Below are 27,177 nucleotides of genomic sequence, written 5' to 3'. Positions count from 1 at the left end.
GTTATTGGAGAGGCCCAGAGTGATTTTAGATTTGATCCGGTACAAAAGAGATTGAACTCCTGCTTCTGATTTTAATGCAATGTTTTCTGACGTTTTATCTGAGCACCAAAACTCTATAGCTGTTTTTACAAATGATCTTTCCTACCTTTGATGCGGGATTATATGCAATCTTGTTGGCACTGAAGCAGATGAGACGTTTTTCTAGTGCTAAATTTCTAGTCTGTTCTGATTCTCTAGGTGCCCTTCATTCGCTGAAACATTTGCACCCAGGAGATAAAGTAGTCCAGATCATCCAGGATGCCCTCCTCCAACCATGATAACTGGGGAAGGAGGTGTCTTTCTGCTAGGTACCAGGACACATGGGAATTGTGGGGAATTGAAGGGCAGATCTAGCAGCCAAGGAGGCATGTCTTGATCCTTAGGTATTTCAGTGTGCCATCCCCCTACATGCTACCACCTTGCAGTTGAGCTCAAGAGTCTTGCGCCAGTGGGAGGATGAGTGGCTGGAAGTGACCAAGAATAAGATCAGTGTAAATCGGTCCATAACTTGGTCATAGCATACCTCCTTCCAGCCACATTGATGGGACGAGGTCCTTCTCACTCATCTTCACATAGGCCACAGCCCTGGACGCATGGCTTCTTGCTCCGGCAAGAGGACCCTCCAATGTGTGGTGCTTATGGTGTACAGATCACCATGAGCCACATTTTATTGGACTGTGTTTTATTTCTGACCAGTGGGCAACAGCTGATCTGCCAGTGGATCTGGATTCTATTTTAGGCACTGATCAAATAAACATGGTTAGAGTTTTAAAGTTTTGTGAATTGTCCAATGTTTTAATTTCGTCACAGAGTGCCTGGTTGGCCCACTTTTTACATAAGTGTCAAGACAGTGAAATTTTTGTGTGCCTTCCTTTTAGCTCCTTTCTCATTTTACTTGTGTTTTTCTTTCCGGTATAGCATCTTTAATTCTTTCGCATTGTCTTGACATGTATGACCACATTTTACTGATTTTATCCTCATTTGTTTCTTTTATTGTATGTATGGGCACTGATAACCTTGCTGTTAAGTACTCATGAGCACGAAACACACACACACACACACACACACACACACACACACACACACACACACACACACACACACGTATTGAGGCTCGATGTGACATGAGCGTGGTGGCTTCTAGTTCTATATGGGCGTCAGTTGGTTCTTGGGGAAGGTCAACGAGGCAGCCATACAAATACGGCATTCACAGTGTACTGGACAGCAACGTGCCCATCAACAACCACAACCACCACAGCAGCGGCAGTGCTACCCACCCTCACCTTGCTCATATTGTTCCATGCAACATGACAGGGCTGAGTGCCCTAAGCACGTGGTGACTTGCAACAACTATAAGAAAAAAGGACACACAGCATCTGTGTGCCATTCCCAGCCTCCTCCTGGGGATATGGACATGTATTTTAATTGTGTTTCCAATGCATATAAATCATAAAAAAACTGTTTATCAAAGTGTGAGTGATGGACAAAGTGCTCAAACTACAAGTGGACACACTTGCAGCTGCGACTTTGCTAAACTTACAAACTTGTGTGGATTTGGGCTCTCCGGCATTGTCTCCAGTTACCCAATGTTTGGTGAGTTACAATAAGTATCATATTCCAATTCTGGGGCAGTTTAATACTCCTATTATGTAAAAATCTGTGGTTTGTTCCTTGACTTTTCTCATAGTGGGTGATGGTAGCACCATTAATTTGTTTAGTGTGAATGATTTCAATGCTTCTGGTTTTTCCATTTTTGGATACAGTAAACCTTGTTTCTGACCAAGTCCGTCACTGACAGGTATATTCTATGTGTTTTGAGTTCACATTTCTGTTCTGTTATGGACTAGGTTGTGCTACTAATTTTGCAGCTCAGATTACCCTGAAACCTTGGTCTCACTTTTCCCATGCATGACTTATTCCAGTGGCTTTGCGTGGTGAGGTCAGATCAGAATTGGGCAGGCTGATGTCTTTGAGGGTCATACAACCTATTACATTGAGTGAGTGGTCTACTGCCCTCTTGATTGTTAAAAAACTGTCTGGTCAGCTTCGCCCTTTCGGCGACTTTAAAGTTTCACGTTTTTTAGATTGGGCAACTCTCTGTCCAATTAATTTAACCATAACTCTAAGAAACCCAGAAGTATCAGTGTAAGATCGAAAGAAATGCCTCCCGTAGTGAGAGTATTAAAATCCTAAGGGTAAACTGCTGAAGCAACCACAATGAAGAGCCATAATTTGAAGTGCATGAAAAACAGTGAAGTTCACATAGTAATAGTACATAAAGCTGAAATTGATAGCAGTGATGTATTTTAGGAAAATTTAAGTGTATATTGAAAGGACAGGCAGTTGGGAATGGAGATGGTGTATTTTTTGCTGTGAACAAGACACTAAATCCACCAAGATAGAAACTGAAGCTGAATGTGAGATTGTCTGGGCAAGACTCAGTATCAGGGGTGGGCGTAAAATGATAATTAGATCCTTCTATCATCCACCAGATTCATCTCCTGATGTAACCGAAAACTTTAGTGAAAACCTCAGTTAACTTGTAAGTTCCCAAATCATACTGTAACCATTGGTGGAGACTTTAATCATCCAACAGTTAATTGCGAAAATCACAGTTTTGTTAGTGGTGGGCACGATAAGATATCCTGTGAAACATTATTAAATGCTTTCTTTGAAAACTACACTCCTGGAAATGGAAAAAAGAACACATTGACACCGGTGTGTCAGACCCACCATACTTGCTCCGGACACTTCAAGAGGGCTGTACAAGCAATGATCACACGCACGGCACAGCGGACACATAAGGAACCGCGGTGTTGGCCGACGAATGGCGCTAGCTGCGCAGCATTTGTGCACCACCGCCGTCAGTGTCAGCCACTTTGCCGTGGCATACGGAGCTCCATCGCAGTCTTTAACACTGGTAGCATGCCGCGACAGCGTGGACGTGAACCGTATGTGCAGTAGACGGAATTTGAGCGAGGGCATATAGTGGGCATGCGGGAGGCCGGGTGGACGTACCGCCGAATTGCTCAACACGTGGGGCGTGAGGTCTCCACAGTACATCGATGTTGTCGCCAGTGGTCGGCGGAAGGTGCACGTGCCCGTCGACCTGGGACCGGACCGCAGCGACGCACGGACGCACGCCAAGATCGTAGGATGCTACGCAGTGCCGTAGGGGACCGCACCGCCACTTCCCAGCAAATTAGGGACACTGTTGCTCCTGGGGTATCGGCGAGGACCATTCGCAACCATCTCCATGAAGCTGGGCTAAGGTCCCGCACACCGTTAGGCCGTCTTCCGCTCATGCCCCAACATCGTGCAGCTCGCCTCCAGTGGTGTCGCGACAGGCGTGAATGGATGGACGAATGGAGACGTGTCGTCTTCAGCGATGAGAGTCGCTTCTGCCTTGGTGCCAATGATGGTCGTATGCATGTTTGTCGCCGTGCAGGTGAGCGCCTCAATCAGGACTGCATACGACCGAGGCACACAGGGCTAACATCCGGCATCATGGTGTGGGGAGCGATCTCCTACACTGGCCGTACACCTCTGGTGATCGTCGAGGGGACACTGAATAGTGCACGGTACATCCAAACCGTCATCGAACCCATGGTTCTACCATTCCTAGACCGGCAAGGGAACTTGCTGTTCCAACACGACAATGCACGTCCGCATGTATCCCGTGCCACCCAACGTGCTCTAGAAGGTGTAAGTCAACTACCCTGGCCAGCAAGATCTCCGGATCTGTCCCCCATGGAGCATGTTTGGGACTGGATGAAGCGTCGTCTCACGCGGTCTGCACGTCCAGCACGAACGCTGGTCCAACTGAGGCGCCAGGTGGAAATGGCATGGCAAGCCGTTCCACAGGACTACATCCAGCATCTCTACGATCGTCTCCATGGGAGAATAGCAGCCTGCATTGATGCGAAAGGTGGATGTACACTGTACTGCCGACATTGTGCATGCTCTGTTGCCTGTGTCTATGTGCCTGTGGTTCTGTCAGTGTGATCATGTGATGTATCTGACCCCAGGAATGTGTCAATAAAGTTTCCCCTTCCTGGGACAATGAATTTACGGTGTTCTTATTTCAATTTCCAGGAGTTTACATAGAATGGATAGTTAGGAGCCTCTAGATGTGAAACAAATCATTTGGCTGTCAAGAGAGCAATGTGTGATGCCTTCAGTGACTGCCATAGCAGATTCTCAAGTAATATTTCACAAAACCCGAAGGAATTTTGATCCTATGTAAAAGCTATTAGTGGCACCAAAGTTAGTGTCCAGTCCCTAGTGAATGAGACTGGAACTGAAATTGTGGATAGCAAAGCAAATGCTAAAATGCTTAACTCCATTTTCAAATGTTCCTTTACAAAGGAAAACCCAAGAGAATGGACCCAGTTTTATCCTCATACCACTGAAAAGAAAAATGAAATAAGTATTAGTATCAGTGGTGTTGAGAAATGGCTGAAATTTATAGATCTGACCAAAGCTCCAGGGCTCGTTGGAATCCCTGTCAGATTCTGTACTGAATTTGCAGCTGAGTTAGCCTCTCGTCTTAACTATACTCTGTTTGTATGTCCGTAGAACTAAAAACTATGCCCAGTTCTTGGAAAAATGCACAGGTCATGTCTCTACAAGAAGCGTAGTAGAAGTGATCCACAAAACTACTGTCCATCATCCTTGACATCAATTTGTTGTAGATATAATGATGGTATCTTGACTAGAATGATGACCTCAATGCCAACCAGCTTAGATCCCGGAAACATCAATCATGTGAAACCCAACTCGCTTTTTCCTCATGTGACATACTGAAGGCTTTGGATCAAGGCAGTCACATAGCTACGGTATTTCTTGATTACTGAAAAGCTTTTGACTCAGTTCCATACCTACACTTATGATCATATCAGGTATCAAGTGAAATTTGTGAATGGGTTGAGGATGTTTTGGTAGGGAGAATGCAGCATGTTATCCTGAATGGAGAGTCATTGTTAGATGTAGAAGTAACTTCAGGCATGCCCCAGGGAAGTTTGCTGGAACCCCATCCGTTTATGTTACGTATTAATGAACTTGCAGGCAATATTAATAGTAACCTCAAAATTTTTGCATATGATGCAAAGAAGCTGCATATATATTCAATGATAACTTATAAGATTTCAAAGTGGTGCAAAGATTGGCAACTTTCTTTATATGTTCAGCAATGCAAAACTGTGCACTTCACAAAACAAAAAAATTGTAGCAACCTATGCCTATAATATGAATGAGTCACAGTTAGAGTCAGCCAACTCTTAAAAATACTTAGGTGTGACACTTTGTAGAGATATAAAATGGAATGATCACATAGGTTAAGTCACGGTAAAGCAGGTTGTAGACTTCAGTTGATTGGTAGAATACTAGTGAAGTTCAATCAGTCTACAAACGAGATTGCTTACAAATCAGTCATCCAACTGGTACTAGAATATTGCCCAAGTGTGTGGGACCCATACCGAATAGGACTAATGGAGGATATTGAATGTGTACAGAGAAGGGCAGCACAAATGGTCACAGATTTCTTTGGTCTGTGGGAGAGTGTTACAGAGGAATTGAAGGAAATGAACTGGAGGACTGTTGAAGATAGATGTAAACTATCTTGAGAAGGTCTATTAACAAAGTTTCAAGAACCAGCTTTAAATGGTGACTAGGAATATACTAAAATGCCCCACATATCCCTCACATAGGGATCATGAGGATAAGATTAGAATAATTACTGGGTGCGCAGAGGTATTCAATCAATCATTCGTGAAACAACTGAATATGTATTTTCTGGGGCACTTCAACTATCTCATTGACATCGTCATGGTGGGTGCATCCATAGGGAGCATTTACGAAACTTATACACCTTGTTCCTGGGTTTGCATACTGCAGCACTGAAATGCAAGTTGGCCAAGCCACATTTCTTTCTGCCATGCATTGTGCATTTAGGGTTTGAAGTTTCGTGGGATGGTGTTAACCCTTTACGTCGTCATGTCACCGTCATCACAGCTCTGCCTCGCACTCCAAATATCTAAGAACTCCAAGGATTTTTATGTAAAATTGCTTATTATCACAAATTTATTTTGGGTGAAGCTGCATTGGCTCCTCTCCTTGTGAGTTGTTCCACAAGACTTCCTTTTCAGTGGATGCCAGCCTGTGAGTGCACATTCATTATTTTGAAATCTAAATTGCATTCTGCATCTTGTTTGACTACTTTTCATGCTGGACACCTCTTGGTTTTGGCTACAGGTACTTCTCAGTGTGGATGTGGGGCTGTTCTCACACATCAATATGAAGATGGTTCTGAACATCCAGTAACTTACACATTAAAAACGCTCAACTCTGCTCAGCAGCCCTCCTCCCAAGTTGGAAAGAGAAAGCATTTGCTACCGTCTATGCTCCAAAAACGTTCCATGTGTTCTTTTGAGCACAAGCCCTAGGTTTCATTGTTTAATCCTCCTGCTTCATTGCCCAACAAAGAAGCACATCACCTTCAGCGTTGGACTTTGTTTCTTTTTCGCTACAATGATGAAATACATTTTCGGCTTACAACACAACATCCCAGTGCTGATGCGCATACCATGCAACATACCAATGCCAATGCGCTGTCATGGCTTCCAATGGGACCAGATCCTCCTCTTGATCAGGATGAACTCCTTTGTTTTCATGTAGGTGTTGAGGCACAACATGCGTTGGATGTGTGTCCTATTACGGGCTTCCAGATCACAGCTACTGTTGTTGCCGATCCAGTTTTGTGTCAAGTTGTTCACCTCATTCAGCATGGCTGCCAAAGCAGGCCTCTGGGCAGGGCTTCTGATATTTTGTGTAACTATTTTGCCTTCTGTCATCCTCTTCCGGTATTTGATGGTAGTGTTCTCTTAGCTACAGATGGGCTGTCACCCATTGTTGTGATTCCAGATTCCCTATGGCGGGAAGTGCTTCAGCTTCTACTTCAGGGACGTTGGGGGATCTCATGTACAAAATTGCTGGCCCATCAATATATGTTTTGACCTGGCATCCATGGTGACATTGTGCACATTGTTGTGACCTGCTCTCAGTGTGGTACCCAACAGGTGGTGCCATTGGCAATGCTCTCTCTGTGGACAGCACTGCAACATCCTGTGGAAACATGACTATGTTGATTTCGTGAGACATTTCCTAAGTTCTTACTGCTTGTTGGTTGTCAATGCTTTCTCTAAATTTCCATATGCTATCCACTCTCCTTCAGTGTCAGCTGCAGCTGTGATTCAAGCCCCTTCAAGTTTTTTCTATTGAAAGATTGTCTTATATGCTTGTCAAGGATAACAGTTAACAGTTTGTGTCTCAGATCTTCCACGTTTTCTGATGTGCCCTTCAAGACATTCAACACGTGACTGCTGCTCCTTTTCACCACAAATATCATGGCAAGGGGGAACCTCTCGTTCTCATCTTCAAGGTACAAATGAAGACATATGCCATGTACTCCTCCACAGATGCCACCTTGAAATGTTTCTTGAGTTCCTACAGGTTTATGCTAGTGAGAGATCAGAGTCTGACAAGGATGCTCCACAGCCACCTGCCACACACACTCCTGCATCTGCTCATTCCTCCTCAGTGTGGTTTGCGCGTGGCTCCATGGCCTGGGCTCAGAGGTTCGACCACTGATATTAGTGGATTCCAGCCGTGGTCCACAGCTCCCTCCAAGGTTGTGAGTGTCGCTGCCTCCTGCTTCTCTCTCAGCACCCCTGCTGCCATATCCTCCCATGATTATTTGTTGGGGGCCAGTGCCTTCGAGTCTTAAAACATCAGCATCCCCAGCGCCTCCAACAAAGTGACCAGCACCAACGAGTTCCAGCTCATTGAGGAACTAGCTGTCGAGACGCAACCAGTCTCCTTATCACTGGTTCTCTCTTATGGTACTTTGCGAGGCAGTAGCCGCTGCGCATGTCCATGGCTGTGCCACTTCTGCTCCTACTCACCTGTTCTGGCCCAAAATCTCCTTTTGCTGCCACTGTGATTGCCTGCAGCATCTGCCATGGATGTTTAAACAGTTGCCTTGACACCTGCAACGGCAGAGGGCCCTTTCTCCAAGGATGCTAAAACCCTGTGTACAGGGTGTCCATAAAGTCCCTTTACAACTTCAAAATTTTATTACGACGACAATTGTTGAAATATTTTAACAACATTTCTTTTATTGTAATCAGTGTTTATAAAAGTTTTTAGACTGTCTTTAATAGATCTCTATATGGGCGCCTTTAGTTGCACAAGGCACATCAAGACGGTACTCGACTTCTTGCCATGTTCACTGTAGCATAGTGTCATCAATGGTGGCATCAGCATTATTAATTCTTTGCTTCAGGTCAGCAATGTCCCATAACTGTGTCTGATACATGATATTTTTTACACCCCCCTCCCCAAAAAAAAAGTCCAAGGGAGTGATATCTGCTGAATGCGGTGGCCAAGGAATTGGCTCATCCCTCCCAATCCATCTGCCTGGAAATGTTTCATTGAGGAACTGATGAATGTGCAGTCGCCAATGTGGTGGTGCACCATCTTGCTGGAAAATGATAGTTGGTTGTAAGTCAATCAGTTGTGGTGCTACATATTCGGTCAGAAGGTCGAAGTAAATATCTGCAGTAATTGTTGACTTGTTGAAGAAAAATGGACCAATTATTCGGTTGCACATGATTCCACACCACACATTGACTTTTGGACTAGTCCGGTGAAGCTCCCTAGTCACATGGGTGTTCAGATACCCAGATTCTCACATTGTGTCTGTTTAATGTCTCAGAAACATGAAAAGTTGCCTCATCACTGAAACAAACTTGCTTGAGGAATGCTTCATCCTCTGAAAGGCGTTCCAGCATGTTGAGTGCAAACTCTGCCTATTTTGGCTTGTCATTTGGCTCAAGTGTCTGCAACAGTTGCACTTTGTAAGTGTACAACTGTAAGTTCTTGTGGAGGACCTTATGCACAGTTGAACATAGTAGTTGCATTTGTCTGCCATTGGTGTGGATGTACTTTGTAGGTGAATGAGCGAAGACACTTAAAACACGATTGATGTTTTATTCGGATGTTCTTGGTCACCCGCTCCTCCCTTTATCCAACTCTGTCCATGTCTCCATAATGTTTTTTTACCATGCGCAGATTAATGGGCTCAATGGTGGATTTCTTCCGTACTTTGTTGTGAAATTTCGTTGAGTCTGAACATCCGATTTTGTCTCAATAAGCCAGGACACACATTGTGCCTTGTATTGAGGAGTTGCCATTTTATACATGTTTAGTTCCTTCCATCAACAGAATATCTGAAACACAAAATTTTAGTATTTATAAAAACTTCAGTAAACAGTGATTACAATAAAAGAAATTTTGTTAAAATATTTTTAACAACTGCCATTGTAATAAAATTTTGAGGTTGTAAAGGGATTTTATGGACACCCTATATAATACTTGGATACCCACTGCAGTACCAGGCCATCAGCACACTGTACTTCGAACATCCCACCAACGGCATCACAGACTGCCCACTAGAGGCCACCTATAGTGGGCAACCTGGCATGTGCACGCAGCGCAGCACCCGCTGTGCCATCTGCTGAAGCCCTTCTCTTTATAAGCACAGTGCAGCTTGCACTCGCTCTCATACTGTGTTCATACTTATTGGCAGCAACTTCTTGTATCAGTACCTGGATTGTGTCTATGTTTGTGTCTACATTCTCAACTGTTGTTCGCTTGTATGTGGAAGAAGAATAAACTTCGGTTCATTGTGGCCGTGCTGTTGTTTGTGTCTTGCAGTACAGTACGAAGTTCCCTATTCATGTTCCTACTACATATTTGACAAAATACAGCTTCTTAGTATTACCCCCAAAATATTTAAATGGTGTTAGCTCCAGATTTCACCATTAATCTTAATATTGGCTGCTGTTGGGATCTTTTTCTTTGTAATGAGCATTACCTTGTATTTATCACCTTTTAATAAACCAATTGCATTTGTACTGTTATGGCACAATTATCTTTGAAGCAGTTCTGCTCCAAAGTGACTACTACACAAGACTCTTCGAAAAGAAAGTCATTGTCTGCGATGAAGGTAGATCCTTGGAACAAGGCAAGTGCATAGTTTTAATAGCTACACTGTGTAAATGAAGTGAGGCCTGCTCTCCCGACATTATTTCTCTTCTCTTGGCATGTACACTCTGGGCAGACCTCGTACCCTAGGCTTGCTGCATCTGTTAATGCCAAAGACAAAATTTATGGATTTATTTTTGCTCACTTAATTGTACTGTTGTAAATGTAACTCAGTAGATAATCAAAAAAGGACAAAAATACAGTCTGTAAATTTTGAGTTGCGCAGTGTAATTGTAATGCAAGAGAGACAAAGCTATATCTACAGCGTTCGTAGATTTAGAGAAAGCATTGACAATGTTGATCGGAATACTCTCTTTGAAATTCACAAGGTAGCAGGGATAAAATACAGGAATCAAAAGGCTGTCTACAACTTTTACTGAAACCGAACTGCAGATTTAGAGTTGAAGAACATGAAAAGGAAGCAGTTGTTGAGAAAGATGTGAGAGAGCGTTGTAGCCTGTTCCCAGCATTATTCAATCTATACATTGAGCAAGAAGAGAATACTCAGAATAAAATTGGAAAGAAGGGAGAAGATGTAAAAACTTTGAGGTTTGCTGAACATATTGCAATTCCATCAGAGACAAAAGGAAGACTTTGAAGACCAGTTGGACGAGATGTCTAGTGTCTTGAAACGAAATGTAGTCAAATTAAATCATAGATTAGGAAATGAGACTCTAGAAGCGGTAGATGAGTTTTGCTTTTTGTGCTTCAGAGTAACTGACAGTGGCTGAAGTAGAGCGGGTACAAAATGAACACTGGCAATAGCAAGAAAAGTGCTTCTGAAAGAGGAATTTATTAATGTCTAATACAGGGTTCTCTAAAATCCCCCTTACACACTTCTGTGATTGTAGAAGCTACTGAGCAGATAATGTTTTGAATTGGAACCCATGTCCGGAAATGTACTATTTCCATGCTCATATTGCACAGTTCCATTCATTAATGTCCGCCCTGATAGATGAGTGGTGAGCGTAATAGTCTGTCGTGCCAAGGGGCCCGGGTTCGATTCCCGGCTGTGTCGGAGATTTTCTCCGCTCAGGGACTGGGTGTTATGTTGTCTTCACTAACAGTTTATCGTCACCAGTGGAAGGCAGCGGGAAATCACCACTGGAATCATTTCCCTAAGCGCTCATGCGATGGACCTCTCTGACGAGGCTTCTGCCCTGACAAGACCTGCCATAAGGCTGAACACAAAAGTTTTTGTCATTCATTAATAATCAAAGAAACAAAAAGGAAACTTAATGAGTTTTCTTAAACATTTTTATGTAGAGTCAAACCATGTTTGCCATTTTCAAAGGAGGATTAGCTTTCTGATCCACTACAAGTAAGGTTCAATGTGGTGACCAACAAGTTTGGTGCACACATTGTACATAGGAATGATGTAGTACACATGCCCTCACACCAGGTGTCTCTGCAATATGTCCTGCAGTGACCAAAGCTAATGCCACCAGATTGTCTTCTGTCCATACACGAGTCTCATAAAGCAGACTTTTCACTCGACCCCGAAAAAATCCAATGGAGTCAAATCCAATGATTGTGGAGGCCATGCGATTGGACCACCTCAGCCTAACCGTGCATGTCTTAATCATTGGTCCAGATGTTCCCAAAAAAGATGTGTATAGCGAATGGATGCACCATCGTGCTGAAACCAGTTGTCTTGGTGGACACTCAGTGGCACAGTATCCAAGAAATGCCCAGTAGTTGTTGTAGAGAGGAGGTAGATGGAACCTGTGAGCTTGGGTGGAAGCTTGTATGGTCCAATCACATGGCCATCCAGAATACTTGCCTACATGTTGATACCAAATCTGTGGGGGAATCCCTGGACATCTGTGGCATGTGGATTATCATCTGTCCAGACATATCTGTTTTGAGAATTGAGAACGCAGCCCTTGTAAATTTACGTTCTTCTTGCAAGAAAATGTGTCATGGTAATACTAGGGGCTCATTGGTGCAGAAGTTTAGGAACTGCATACAGAACTCCATGCATGGAGCAAAATCGGCCGGCATTAATAGCAGCATGCTTTGAAGGTGGTATGGATGTTGTTGTTGGTTATGCAGAACATACCAGATGGAGTTGGGAGCAACATCCATTTCACACACATACATTCCACTTGTTGATGTTTTATGATTCATTTATTTGTCATGCCAATTAATTCTGTGCCACCATTACAAAATATCATATTTTATTCAGTGATCATACAATTTGCGGTGAATTTTAGAGAGGGTTGTAGGAACTGTTGAAGAATGAGTAGAAACATGACATGGCTCTCTTAGTGTGTGCTACAAAAATATCAATTTTTCCCTTGCTAAGAGAATGGATAATATGAATCAAAAGTAAAGAAGTTTGCTTGTTAAAAGCTTTCTCTGTTGACTGTATGAGGTTCGACAATGTGTAAAGAAATGGAATCATTTTTAACAGTGAAAGTGTTCAATTTTATTCGAGTCTTTCCAAAGTAATCTATCAGAGATTACCCCAAAATTGTAAATCATTTTAGGCGAATTCTGGGTTGGTTCTTATAAAATTTTCTTGGTAGATACCTTTATTTTTCTTCCTCTAATTGAGTTAGTGCTAATGATATCAGTTTTGATAAAACGTTAAACTATAGCTCTTCTTTCTCTCTGAGAACACCTTCTTACTCATTCATATTCTGTTACATTTTTAGTGCTACCTGCTAAGTGATACACACAATCATACACAAGCTCTCAGACTGCACTTCAGTGTCTAATGGTGTGGAGTGTAAGGTCCTGATAAGCTACAAAGTGGCAAAGAGCTGCTTCTTTACATTTTCTTAGGAGATAACTTAAATGGAAACATGGATAATGTGCGTGTCATTGTACATTTTTTCCTCTTTCACGTTCTCTTTGGACAGATGATCATGTTTTTATTTATCTATGTATTGATGTGCTCTACTTAATGGTGCCTATATGTTCAGAATACTTAGCTTCTAGTCTCCAGTTTGCAAGTGATCCACAAGGAGTTTAAAAATTGGAATGAAATAATTATCTTGCCTTTTTATGCTTATAATGAGTGAGCTAATGCAGTGGTAAGACGCTGGACTCACATTTGGGAGGGTGGCTACTCAGATTATTTTCTGGCCATCCAGATAAGTGTTTTTCTAAGATTTCCCTGTGTCACATTAGGCAAAAGTTCGAGCCGTTTAAATTGCAAGTGCCCTCCAGGCAATACCCAGTGGCAAGCACCATACAAGGCATGTTAAGAAATGGATGCCTTTAGATTATATGAATGGAGGGGGCATGTCCTCAGCCTCATGGTATGCAGGACACTGATGCGATGGTTACCTCTTGAGACAAGAAATTTATTGGTGAATAATTTCTGCAGTTTGTGCAGCATCCCGACATCTTATGCATGCTCAGGTACATAGAGTTAACTGTCGTTTGGCCAGCATGATACCCAGTGATAAACATTTTAACACTCCAAACTGCTTGAGTAGGCTACCAACAATCAAGAGAGCTTGAGAGAGGAATCTCGGTGAGAAACTCTCAAACAAAATAAGTACTGAATGTACTAGCAGGGTGGTTGTTCTCCAAATTAATGTGTTGTTATGAGCATGTAGCTTTTCATGGTGGCAGTGTTGAATAAATACTTCACGGAGTTCTTGCTACATCAGATTTGTTAGCTATGAGCTTTTGATGACTTCCCGTGTTACTGCCATCAGCAGATTTAGATTTCAGTAGACTGTTAGGTACTTTAATTTGCTTGATGATGATGATGATGATGATGATGATGATGATGATGATGATGGAGGAAATTGTTAAATGCTTGAGACTAACAAATCGGATATGGCAAGGACTCCATGAAGAATTCATTTAATTTGTTATTGTGAGGAGACTTTCTTTGGTTTATGTCGGAGAGGTTTAGAAGAGTTAGCTGCTACCCTGAGCCTGTAAAAAATTATGTAATGATACTTCTATGATTGAAACTGCTGCTGTTAGCAAACAACAAAATTAAACTGGAATAGAGATTATCCTGTTTGTTAACCCCACAACATGCTCATCTTTTGTGAAAGTATTATGGCTTGCCATGTCAGTACAGATGTGGAAGTGACTGTGTACTTGGGAGAAGGTTTGATTCAACATTGAACACACCTCGATTGTTGTAAGTGCTGCATAAATAGGCTTTAATTTAGCCATTTATTCAAAAGTCCAGTTGAGATTTGTCAGATTGTATTTGTATTTTACTAGTGTAATTTGTTTTGAGGCACCATATTGTCATAGCCTGCCAGGTTTGAGTAAAGTATCAAGCTACAATAGCTCTTTATTTGTCACTTAATGCCATGTTTTGTGCACATTTACCATTTTATAGAAGAGTTGTAACAGTACTCACAATATACATTTAAATCAGTCTCATTAGGTCTACATAAAATCACAGATTGGCTTCGGTCTGTGTATAAAATACAATCAGTTAAAATAAACTGCTCAAATGAAGTTTTGTGCTAGCTGAACATGTGTGTGCTTAGACTCACAAGGGGGAAGGCCTCAGACATGGCCAACCGATTTGGCTCAAATTTGGCAGGTCGCTTGTGTACAAGCTAAAATGAAGAAATCTAAGATATTTTGGGTCAACACCCCCGCGTTTATGAGAAAATCACCCCTACAGGTTATGACGAGCAATCGACTCAAAATTGGCGGGATTGATAGATAATTGTAAATAGAGCATTTTTCATCATCAGGTATTGGGTCCGCAAACGCAAACTTTTTCAGAAGTCGAGGAAAGAAACTTTTACAACTGCCACTTCTGTATCCAATTGGTAAACACCTCTCGCTGACAGCGCAGCGGCCAAGGTAACTGGCTGGGAATCAGAGAACCCGGGTTCGAATCTCGAAGAAATCTAGTGTATGTTATTCTTTTCGTTTGTATTTTTCCATATCTCAATTGATACGATAGAAGGGTTAATAAGGTAAGTAAATAAAAAAGGAATGATGATAAAAAGGTAGGCAAACTAATTTCCCAAACGCCGTGAGTTAGTAAAGTATTAATCTTTTAAGCTTTGTCACATGAAAACAACTCCTCACGAGGGATCACAGATTGCAAACTGCGCGATGCTTGTTTACTGCCAGGCACGGGACGGAATGACCGGGGGGGGGGGGGAGTTATGTTGTCCCGGTTGCGTCTTCGGCATATCATAGTTGTGAACCTGGAAGACTGAAGGTGTCCAGCAAGAGCCTTCTAGTCAATCGGAAAGAGTTGTTTTCCGTCATAAGGCTGCCGCGAACCTCGCGCATACATGTAGTAATTTTTCCATCGTTAATGCGCCGAATGAAATACGTTTTGTGAATGAATACAGTGTTCTTCCGTAAGTAAAATATGACGAGTACTGTATGTAGTTTGTAGTAATTAGTTCGTCTGTTTATGCCGTAGTAACTAGTTTGTTTGTTGTGTCATATCTTTCAGGTGCATAATCTGAATAATGGAGGATGTACACCCTTCGACTAGCGCTGTAATATATAGTTGGGAGCCTGTCACAGACGATGGCAAGCGGGAAGTTACCGACGCTGTGTTTAAATGTTGCAAGACAGTTGCATTATCGATGCACTACCGGAAGCAGGCAGTTCTGTTTCTCAGCGTTCCAGATTGATAGGAGCGGCTATCGTCGAGCGATTTTTGGAGCTGACGAACAAAATGACTGACGTACTATACCATGAAGACGAAGCGGAAGGTGATTCAGTGGAAGATTTCCCGACTAGTGAATCGCAAAATGGTCATAATACTTTGGAAATCTCCATGTCACTGGGAATATGTGCTTCATCTGTTCCTGATGAGTATTACGAACCGGTTACTAAACGATTGACCTACGGCGCTATACCCCTTGAAGTAAAAGTAAAGGCGGTAGCGCTAGCCAGGAATAATCCAAATTGGAACTTAGAAACACTGCAAAAGAATGGAGCAACAACAGCCCTGAAAAGGAAGGAGGACTTGAAATTGTGGGAAAGTGATATCGTTAAAGGAGGACAGGATACGAAAAATACCAGGCGATAAATAAGTGGACATACGACCGATTTGTCGAATCTCGTTGTCGTAACGAGAATGTAACAACGAGACTACTTCAGGAGTGGGCTGAAGGTGCAGCGCTTCAATGTACGGCCAACAAGGATTTTACGTTTGCTGCATCATTATCTTGGGCAAGGAATTTAAAATCGGAGTATAAAATTCGTCTACGGCACGTCACTAAATACGTCTCTCATAAATATAGAAGATATACAGAAAGCGGCGCCTCTTTTCAGCACGCAAATGGCGTAACTTACGACCGGTTTTAATCGTGATTCCGTGATCAACATCGATCGAACAGGATGCTAGTATTGGGTGAACATTCGACGCACGTTATCGCATAAGGGAGAGAAACGAACCCTTGTCGCAGTAGTAAAAACAAACTTAACACATTCGTACACGGAACAATATGCCATCACAGCCTCTGGAAAAGTGTTGCCTAAGGGTTTCCTGTGTTTACAAGAAACGAATGTTACATTTGGTCCTCGGGTTATAGAAGAGGTGAATCGTTTAACAGACTTGTTGAAAAATGTTTACATTACCTGCTCCAGATTCGGGAAACTGACGAATGCGATTTACATAACATTTCTTGAGAATGTTCGCCAGGTTAAAGATTTTATTCCCAAGCTTCAGAATTGCAGTGTGCTTCTGGAAACCCAACGGGAATTGCGCAACCGCACGGATGCAATAACTACTCACAGAATAATTCATAACCAACTTTCAGCACCGATTTTTCAGGCAATGATATCGTATGCGTCGTACGCATCAAAATTAATTCCCGAAAAAAAAAAAAACATATTTTTAAACGTAAACTAAATTTGTTTTCCGCCGACTCCTCGGAAGGAACAGTGTAGCTGTCGAAAGATTGCATACATTAGCTGTTTTTGGTGCCGTGAGTATATTAGTTTCGAATGTTTATATGACAAGTACCATCCATCTAGTTGTAAGGAGAAAAGTGAGGACACATAACAGTGATTGGAAGAGCCAATGTAAAGTGACCTGTAGTGACATTTTAGTTGTTTACTATCCCAAGCGGTTTGAAAAATTTATTTGCCTACTTTATCATCATCATCATCATCATCATCATCATCATAATTCCTTTTTGATTTACTTACGTTATGCTCTCCTATGCCTATCAATTGAGATATGAAAAAATACAAACGAAGAGAATAATATCTGCTACGTTTCTATGATATTCGAACCCGCGTTCTCCGATTCTCAGCTAGTTACCTTGGCCGTTCCGCAATTTTTTTAAAATCTCATTTTGTTCACTTTTGTTCGTTGTATCTGCTCGGGGCGGACGTCGTAAGACATCCGTTTAAGTTCGTTATTGATCGATTAACTCATTATTGTTATTATTATTATTATTATTATTATTATTATTATTATTATTATAGAAGGCAGGTAACCCTCTGACCGCACACGCTGAGTTACCGTGCTGGCAACGCTATCGGTGCTGTCGGCGAAAAGCATTTACCAGGTGGATACAGAAGTGGCGGTTGTAAAAGTTTCTTACCTCGATTTCTGGAAAAGTATGCGTTTTCGGACCCCATACCTGATGATGAAAAATGCCCAATTTACAATTATCTATCGATCCCGCCAATTTTGAGTCGATTGCTCGTCATGACCGTTAGGGGTGATTTTCTCAGAAGTGCGCGGGTGTTGACCCAAAATATCTTAGATTCCTTCGTTTTAGGTTGTACACAAGCGACCTGCCAAATTTGAGCCGAATCGGTTGGCTGTGTCTGAGGCCTTCCCCTTGTCAGTGGGAGCAAGAAATGGAAGACTACGCCTTATGAAACTGAAAAAAATAACTTTACTGTGAAATAAAAAGAGTGACCAAAATATAGGTGTTTAGTTAAAAAAGCAACTGCAAATTTGTGAAATCAAAAACTGATGCTGGGTAACATCCAGTACTATGTTGTTCTACATTTCTCAGCATGCTGTCCAAAAGGGGGTCATGATGCCTTAAAACTGGCCCTCCTGAAGTCATCCAGTGGGTGAGGATAGTTCCTGCAGTGACCACTACACACTTCTTTTGGTCCCAAGTATGAAGTCATCTGGTGTGTGAGGATGGTTCCAACAGTGACCACTGCACACTTCTTTTGGTACCAAGCATGTGTAGTTTTGTACACACATTAGCAGACATTTACGGCCATTGTGTTCGGTTGTTTTATGCTTCATAAAGGCACGCGTTTACGAGTTTGATGCAGTATGCTCGTGCGTTATTAACTACAAAAACAAAACGTTTGCTGAAATGTTGATTTTAGGGCTAGATAATCCATTTGAGGATCCTGTCTCAACACAACACTGCCATCCATCAATAGCAATGAGAGGTGCCAGATATCCGTACACAATACTGGGCGGAAATATGGCGAACCTACCTTTCTGATTAACCTGTGGTACATCGTACCCGAGATATGCATTGGCACTTGGCCACCTCTACACTCTTCTGTGGCAATCATTAGCCACCAGTCAGTTACCGGTACTGCACTTACAAGTGAAGAGAACCGAATGCCATTGATCCAGGTTCGAATCCAGATATTCTCTTCCCACCTTTTTCACACAGCATGATGCTGGGAGGTTTGTATTATTGTTCCTAATGGATGACTGCAGGCCAGTTTGGACACAGCACTCTCTCAATTACCTCTGTACAAACAGCACAAAGTTTTGTTGTGTTCTCCTCTCGGTACCTGTGAGCTATAGTTTGTAGATAGTGGTGATGAGCTAGTGTTATTGATCACAGGTGAAGATCATGAGGCTTGCTATCAATGTTTTGTGTCTCACGATAGTGGTACAGTGTTTGAATAATGTCACTGTGGCATACACACCGGTAGTGTTGCGCTCTTGGAAGTAGGTCGGAGTTAGGTAATAGATACATTACTGCTAAGTTACATTAAATGAAACTTTTAATTATTCAAATGTATTAGCAGCCATCAATGTTTTTCTTTATCACACTTTGATTATGTATTTTTTATTTAAAAAAATCATGTGTATTCACAGTCTCTGCACTGTCATGCTCTGATTGTTGCGCTGTTAATATGCAGTCTGAAAGTGGCTGAGGTTGCTTCCTGTTGCATAGTGAAAAACATGTCTGGAACGCAGTTAAAAAGTGCCATGAAATAGGTTGTTCTTAATGTTTGTCATAAATTTACATTGATAATTGGCTTTGAAGTTTACCGAGGGACCATATTAGATATGGTTGAGACATGTGCACGTTAGTGTATAGTGGAATCGGTAGCATAGTAGCTTTATAATTGACATCTTGGATATTCGGGAATCCAGCCGGATGTTTGCGTCGTTCTCGCACGATATTTCAACAGCGTGCCTCGCTGTCTTCTTCAGGTGCTACCTGAGATTGGTCCTTGGGTCGATTGAGTCCAGTATTTATGCCCGGGAGGAGCTGGGCATTCCCTAATCGGTCCACGCCGAATTGAGTGTTCCATCTGTGGTCTGCGCCCAACAGACTCGGCTTCAACAGACCCCTTCAGTCGCGGATGTTCCGACTGCCGTCGGCTCCCGTTTTGGCCATCCTCAAAGGTTGTGGTTGTCATCTGAGGTGTGTCAGACCCGATCTGAGATGTTGGGTACTCTGTCTCATGACTGTTACTATGATTTCCACTTCTGTTTCGTGCTGGGCGCTCCCTAATCGGTCCGCGCCGCGTCGTGTGTTCCGCGCCCGCCAGACGCGGTTACATTGTCCCTCTCTGGTCGCCGGTGTTCCCTCTGCCATTTGCACCTGGCCTGGCCCTCTTCTGAAGTCGAGTTCATGATCTGGGGGGTGTCAGATCTGGTCTCTAATGTCCAACACCTTGTCTCATGGCTCTTCTCTCTGTCTCCACTTCTATTTCTTGTAGAATCCCAGAGTGTCCTGTGTTGAGTTCTCACAAGCTCAAGCGCTGGATTCCAGGCAGTGCTGATTTGGTATCCTGAGTCACGGTTGATTAGATTGTCTGTGATCTTAATCTCAATGGCTTCTTTAATGGCACTGTCCCAAAATCTTGAGGTCTGTGTCACAATCTTGGTGTCATTGTAATCCATTGAATGACCAAGTTCCAGACAGTGCTCTGCTATGGCTGATTTAGTTGCCTGCCTGAGTCTGGTATGTCTCTGGTGTTCTTTACACCTTATGTCCACAGTTCTGGTGGTCTGGCCAATGTATGACATCCCACACTGGCATGGTATGTTGAAATACCTGGCTTGCGTAGCCCCAGGCCATCTTTTACTTTACCCAGCATAGTCCCAATTTTGGTGGGTGGGCAAAATGTGCTCTTGATGTCACATTTTTGGAGAATCCTGCTGATCTTTGCAGAGACAGGTCCGGCGTATGGCAGATATGCCATCTTCTTTGCCTCTTCTGGTTCTTTTTCTGGATCCTTTGGCTGGTTGGCAGGTTGAAGTGCCTTATGGATATCTGTAGAGGAGTACCCATTCCTGCTGAACACTGATTGTAAGTGTTCTATTTCTGTGGCCTGACTATCAGGATCTGACAGAGTTTGTGTTCTGTGGACCAGCGTTTTGAGCACTCCGTTCTTCTGTGCCGGATGGTGGCAAATGCTGGCTTGTAGGTATAAGTCAGTGTGCGTAGGTTTGCAGTACACATTGTGTCCAAATGTGCCATCTGCCTTTCTCTTCACCAGATCATCCAAAAACGGAAGTAGTCCATCCTTCTCCATTTCCATTGTGGACTGAATGTTCGGATGGCAAGAGTTCAGATGTAGCAGTAACTCATCTAACTTCTCTCTACCATGGGGCCAGATGACAAAGCTATCATCAAAAACTAAAAAAAGCACTTGGGTTGATATGTCACTGAAGAGAGTGCCTCCTCTTCAAACCTTTCCATAAATAGGTTGGCCACCACTGGTGATAAAGGGCTGCCCATTGCCACCCCTTCTGTTTGTTCGTAAAATTGACCCCCATATAGGAAGAACGTCGAGGTCAGTACATGCCTGAATAGGTCAAGGAGAGCCCCATCGAACTTCTCTCCAATAAGCTCAAGTGACTCCTTCAGTTGTACCCGTGTGAAGAGAGACACCACATCGAAACTAACCATGATGTCTGTGTCTGTGATGTGTTGCTGGCCCAGTCGTTGCAGGAATTCCTCTGAGTTCCGAGTGTGATGTGCACATTTACCCACATGTGGTGTCATCATCATCATCAGGTATTTCGCAGTAGGGTAAGTTGGTGCGCCTATATTGCTGACAGTAGGTCACAGTGGAACCCCATCCATGTGAACCTTGGGGAATCCATAAAGTCTATGTGGTACTGTCGCTTTGGGACGCAGCTTCTTGTTGACTTGTTCAGGCAGACCCCGTCTCCTTCAACAGAGCCCTGGTCTTTTTGTCCACTTTCTACATAGGGTCACTTGCCATTGACCTGTATGCAGCATTCTCCAGAAGTTGTTGCACATTTCTGTCATATTCTGTTTTCTTTAGGATGACTGTGGAATTCCCCTTGTCTGCGGGCAACACCACAATGCTGTCATCCTCCTGGAGTCGCCTCAGTGCCACCCTTTCATCACCTGAAATGTTGGATTTGGGTGGCTTGGTCTTGATGAGTGCCCTGCAGGTCTCTCTTCGGCCACACTAGAAGATAGTGTGTTGGCCACTTGCTCAAGTGCACTGATGAAGGCTGTGACTGGCACATTTCTAGGGGTCACTGCGAAATTGAGTCCCTTGCTAAGTACTTTTAAGGTGGTCTCATCGAGCTGCTTGTCACTTAGATTGACCACCGTGCATGTGTCCCCAGTCTGTTACACCTTGTTGTTGAGGCACTTAAACTTGGCTAGTTGGCATGCCATTGACTTCTTGCTGGTGCATTCTGCTAGAGACCAGGAGGCACCGTCAGCCTGGTCCCATTCTTGAATGGTCAAGGAAGCTGCTATAGTTAGGTGAAGATACAGCAACTCCCTGGATGTAACATCCAGTCGGTGGCGCAGTTCGCGCACTCTCTCTCTAACCAGAGCGGAACTAGCTTGGTGTTTGATCCTGTTTGCCGCTCTCGAGTTAATGTGATGCTTGATCCTGGCGAAAACTGGAACTACCTCCCCCTCTCGGCATCTTAGCAGGAAACTGAGAGAACACAGCATCCTTCCTTTCCTTTGTCAAAGCTTGTACAGCTCTTTCAGTGAATGAGAACTCCTCAGAACTTTGGCCCTTGGGCACAATACTGCATCAGGAACTGATAGAATCCACTACCAAATACTACTACCTCTAACTGTGGATTACCCACACCACATTTTTGTGGTCTTTAATTGTGTCTGGATTGAGGATGAGATCCCAAATCAGCTGAGAGAAAGTGTAATTGTTCCAGACTTGAAACAGAGTAAAAACTCATATAAGATGGACACCTGTAGACCAATCAGTCTCAGGAACTAGCAGATGAGGGACGGCCTCCAGCAACTCTGTTGGTCTCTTGAGATGAGCCTTTCGTGCAACTCCAATTGTGGCTTTCAGGAGGGAAAGTTCACAACTGAGCGCTTATTTCTTCTGGAGTTGGCTGTAAGGATGATTTTTGTTCTTCTCCAACACCTCATTACTGTTTTCTTTGACAAAAGGAAGTCCTGTTACACCCGCTGACATGACCATATCCACACTGTACTGTATAAGCGGAGTTTCAGAGGCATTCATCGTGATCCTTACTGGATTTTTCTCTGGCTGGACTGAGATCAAAACATGCAGTAAACCTACTATTCGAAGTGAAAAAAGGAGAAGTTGAACAATAACCTTGCAAGAGCTATGGTGCCTGTGGTCTTGCTGTCATTATGTACAGATGATATTTGCATGTACTGCAGATTTTTAGCCATGAGTGTTGCTGAATACCTCCTTTGGGGTACCATAAAGAATGCACAGTCCTGAGCTCTGACCCATGGCTTCCAATTTTCCACCACCAAAATGTTTATTTGTATTTCTGCTGATGTACAACTGTGCAGCCATGTCCAGAACTTTCCCTTCATAATGAACTGCTCAACAGGGCAGATTCATCCCACTATGTGGAACTTTTATTTGAAACCTGCTTGATGCAGCTGCCATATATTTGCCAGCTTAGAAATAAGTGTCATTTGAAAATCAGCACTCTCCGCAGCTTCGTTAACGCTTCCTGTGGTGTGGAGCCCTCTACCTCATCCATGTTTAGAAAGTTCTTGTCCTCTCTCAACTGTATTACAGGAGTCTGACTTATGGATTAGTGGCCACATTGTCATGGATCTGGTTCTGCAAAATGATTTCATTTTCAATTAGATTGAGTGTTGTTACATAAGTGTGAATGAAACTGTACGTAGTAAATTACTGGTAGCGTAAAAAGGTGTACAGAATTTAGATGTTTGAGTGGTTCATTCCTTAACAGTAAATTTTTAGAGTAAAGTTGTGATAGATTATAAAAAGAACACTATGAACGAGTTTTTCAGATTATCCAGGTGAGAGAAACATTAACAGGTACTTTCTGAATTATTCTTAGAAATATGTCTAATCTAGTTATGTTAATATACTTAGTTTTAACTTGGATCCACAGAAATCATTTTCTAATTTTTTTCCTTCATTTTTTCTCAGGTTTCAAGGTGGAAAGATATACAGCTATATAGGAGAAGTGTGCGTTTCTGTCAATCCATACCGAACTATGAATATTTATGGGCAAGAATATATCACTCAGTATAAAGGTTTGTGTCATTATTGTTTAGAAGTAGCAATGTTCAAATGCTTCATTACACAGTTTTTAATGGAGTGAAAGCAATTTAACTATAGGACTCACAAATGGAGGTGGATGAAAAGCTCTGTACATCAAGTATGACACACAACTCTGACTGTGCTCTGATCACTAACAAAGGAATTATTAATCATTCCTCATAAATTTATTGCAAATTGTTGTGGCACATGTTGTTCGTAAGTGACAAATACCACACAATTAGGTGTGAGACATAATTTACAGAATACATATTTACTTCAAGTACGAGGCAGATAACACCATTCCAATTACAGATTTTGCCATCTCTCAGGAGCACACTGTAAAAGCTCCACACACTTGCCAAAACAGTCATTAAAAATTTACAGTGATGCATTTAGTAACCCTGCACCTCTCTGCACAGCTTGCCTTCATTTGTGACTCATAATATAGTGTAAAGTTGTAATCAATTGTTAATTGTTCTGCTTGCTAACATAGTCAGTATTTTCACAGTACTATTTTTGGGGTAAGTTTTTTAGGGCAGTCTCAAGTTGTAATCAGTATGTTTTTGGGTTAATTGGTGAGTGATGGTTTGACAGTTTATTAATGTTTTGTAGGGTCAAATGGCACAACAGACAATGAAGTTATTTTTTTAGAACTATTTGTTATATTTACTTTTTTTTAGGAAAAAAATAGTCCGATTTTTCGTGGTATGAATGCTTTAGCTTTCAGATCTTGTAATTGCAGCATTGAAGTAGGTGGTGATAAAAACTGACAAAGCCAATAATTTCTCAAGAATAACTTTTCCATGCATTCTATACCCCAAAAATGGGCCTATATTTGTACCAAAGTCTTCCACTTCTTTTCTTGACTGCAGTTCAACTATCAAGTAATTTGCTTTATAATAAAGTCCCCAAGGAAAATAAAATAAGCCATATAGTAAAGAGGAGGCTTAGGAAAGAGAAAAGGATGGGAATACGTTAGTTTATTGAAGTCCACCTAAGATACTGGTAGTATGACAATACCAGAATTATTAGGATTCGATCTTGATTGATAAACTAAATACTGCTAAAGTGAGAAACAAAAATCTGCCTCAAGAAAATGTTTAAATATGGCTTTCCTGTAAAGAAAGAACATTGTCTACATCAAATTTATGTCATTTGGATTATGGTTTTGAGCACTGTTAAAAGTCCTCTTCAGATCCTAAACCTGAATCTTCACTCTGCTTACAAGCTGTACTTCATAGTAATTGGATGCTGGATATGAGGATGACCTGTAACAGAGATCAGAATTGGTAATCCAGAAAATCATAAAAAAGATCTAGACAGTATCTGTTTTTCTTCATCGTATTAAAAGTGGCAATGTTGCCCTCGGACATAAAATCTTTTATTGTGTTGTCTTTATGTTATTTCTTTACAGAGTACAACATTACTGGTGTGAGAAACATGAGAGTACCTGTAGTAGACTAATAGTAACCAATAGTAGCATAAGTGAGAACTATTTTAATAAGTAATTCACAACTAATTAAAACCATACAAAAAACGAAGTGAAATATGGGTGCAGTGACATATGTTTTACTAGGTCTTTTGGAATTACCAGTTCTACTTAAGATGATAAAGAATGTCTGTAATACTTAATCTATGTTGTTTTTAATGAGAGTTTGTGATTTTTATTATAGGAAGAGAATTCTTTGAAAATCCACCCCATATATTTGCAATAGCAGATGCAGCTCATAAAGAAATGAAGCAACAGGGACGTGATACATGTATAGTTATTAGTGGTGAGTCAGGGAGTGGAAAGACAGAAGCCTCAAAAATAATAATGAAGTATATAGCTGCAGTGACCAATTTAGGTGGTCGGCAGGAAGTTGAGAGGTATAGTATATTGTTATATTGTATCTGGTCAATAACTAGAAATGTCAGTGAACAGCATATTATATCGTGTTTTGTTTACAGAGTGAAAAATGTTCTTCTCCAGTCAAATGCAATTCTTGAAGCATTTGGAAATGCAAAAACAAATAGGAATGACAATTCCTCCAGGTTTGGAAAGTACATGGACATAAACTTTGATTTCAAAGGAGATCCAGTGGGAGGCCACATTAATAATTACTTATTAGAAAAGTCAAGAGTAATTTTACAACAGAAAGGAGAAAGAAATTTTCATAGTTTTTACCAGGTAATTCAAGGCGATCGTAACTGTATGTTAATATATTAACACTGTTGATATGATAATGCAGATGGTCTGCTGTTTAATGGCAGCAACATTATATATTGCTACCACAGAGTCATTGTGATATATACAGAGTGCTTAAGTGAAACTTCAGCTGAAATCAGTATGGCAGTATCACATTAATGCATAGGATGCCAGATTGTCCGTGTTATCTAATCACCTACTTAAAAATGTCGGAAAGCTGTTAAAGATAGAGATGTCCATTGACACATTTCCGAGATAAAACAAATGGGTGTATTGAGAAGTCCAACTATCTCTGACTGTAATCATGTCACACTTGATGTGACATTTGCATTTATGGGTGTTGGCCACTTGCTTTTATGGGTGTTGGCAGGCACTAAAAGAGATTGTGTGCTTAGTGTTTTTGCTCTAACTATCCCCCCCCCCCCCCTTTTGTTTTTTTCCTCAACAAATAATAATGTTTCATTTCTCAAGAATAACTTTTCCATGCATTCTATACCCCAAAAATTGGCCTTTAACCTATAGCAGAAGATATGACACTAACATGCATTCACTCCTATCCTACCAAAAAAATTATATAATTTCCCATACTCAAGAACTTTCTACATGTAAAAATTAGAAGTATGATTAGCATTAGGGTATACTTGTAGTAGCATGTGTTATTTGTACCTCAATCAAAGTAACAAATTGACACTCAAGCATGGAAGGGCAAGGTGCACAATATGGCTGCAGCAGCAGCAGTCAGTTCTGTTCCAATTTCGCAACTAGTTTCAGACATTCTGTCTCATAAAATAAACATGCCACATAGAGAAACAATGCAACAACAGAAACAAATCACATTACTATGTCACTGGCCTCAAGTGTTGTCTGCAGCTGTCTATGATAAGTAGCACTTGATTCAACAGAACAATGACAAGTTGAAGAGAACAATAGGCATGATCAAGCTCATGCCACGCTTGGTTGTAGCTGTCATTTAAACAAATAGCTGTGAATCATTTTGTTTTCCTAATCAAGTATAGTCATGAAAAGTGAAGATGTGGCATTTGACAAACTTTTCCCAGTATATGATAATTTTTTAGGAACACTCTTTGTTGGTTTATAACATGTGGAAACATTTTGTAATGGTATCTTTCTGTTCAAATTATAAAAATCATGACTGGCAAAATGTACAGATAAATGCAACA

The 27,177-nt window shown here is 41.7% G+C and overlaps 1 protein-coding gene across 2 annotated transcripts in view; it reads left to right on the top strand.

Moving 5' to 3' along the window:
• Positions 1 to 27,177, top strand: part of LOC126354822 (unconventional myosin ID) — a 140,925-nt gene that overhangs the window by 18,700 nt on the left and 95,048 nt on the right. For both annotated transcript variants that reach the window (XM_050004764.1, XM_050004765.1), the window contains exons 2-4: positions 23,695 to 23,801; positions 25,482 to 25,677; positions 25,759 to 25,978. In XM_050004764.1, coding sequence (XP_049860721.1) covers positions 23,695 to 23,801; positions 25,482 to 25,677; positions 25,759 to 25,978 — 523 coding nt within the window. The remainder of the gene's footprint in view (positions 1 to 23,694; positions 23,802 to 25,481; positions 25,678 to 25,758; positions 25,979 to 27,177) is intronic.

The sequence above is a fragment of the Schistocerca gregaria genome, chromosome 3 (assembly GCF_023897955.1).
Source record: "Schistocerca gregaria isolate iqSchGreg1 chromosome 3, iqSchGreg1.2, whole genome shotgun sequence".
Lineage (NCBI taxonomy): Eukaryota > Metazoa > Arthropoda > Insecta > Orthoptera > Acrididae > Schistocerca > Schistocerca gregaria.
Note: the sequence above shows the minus strand (reverse complement) of the source record. Positions and strands in the feature narration are given on the sequence as shown.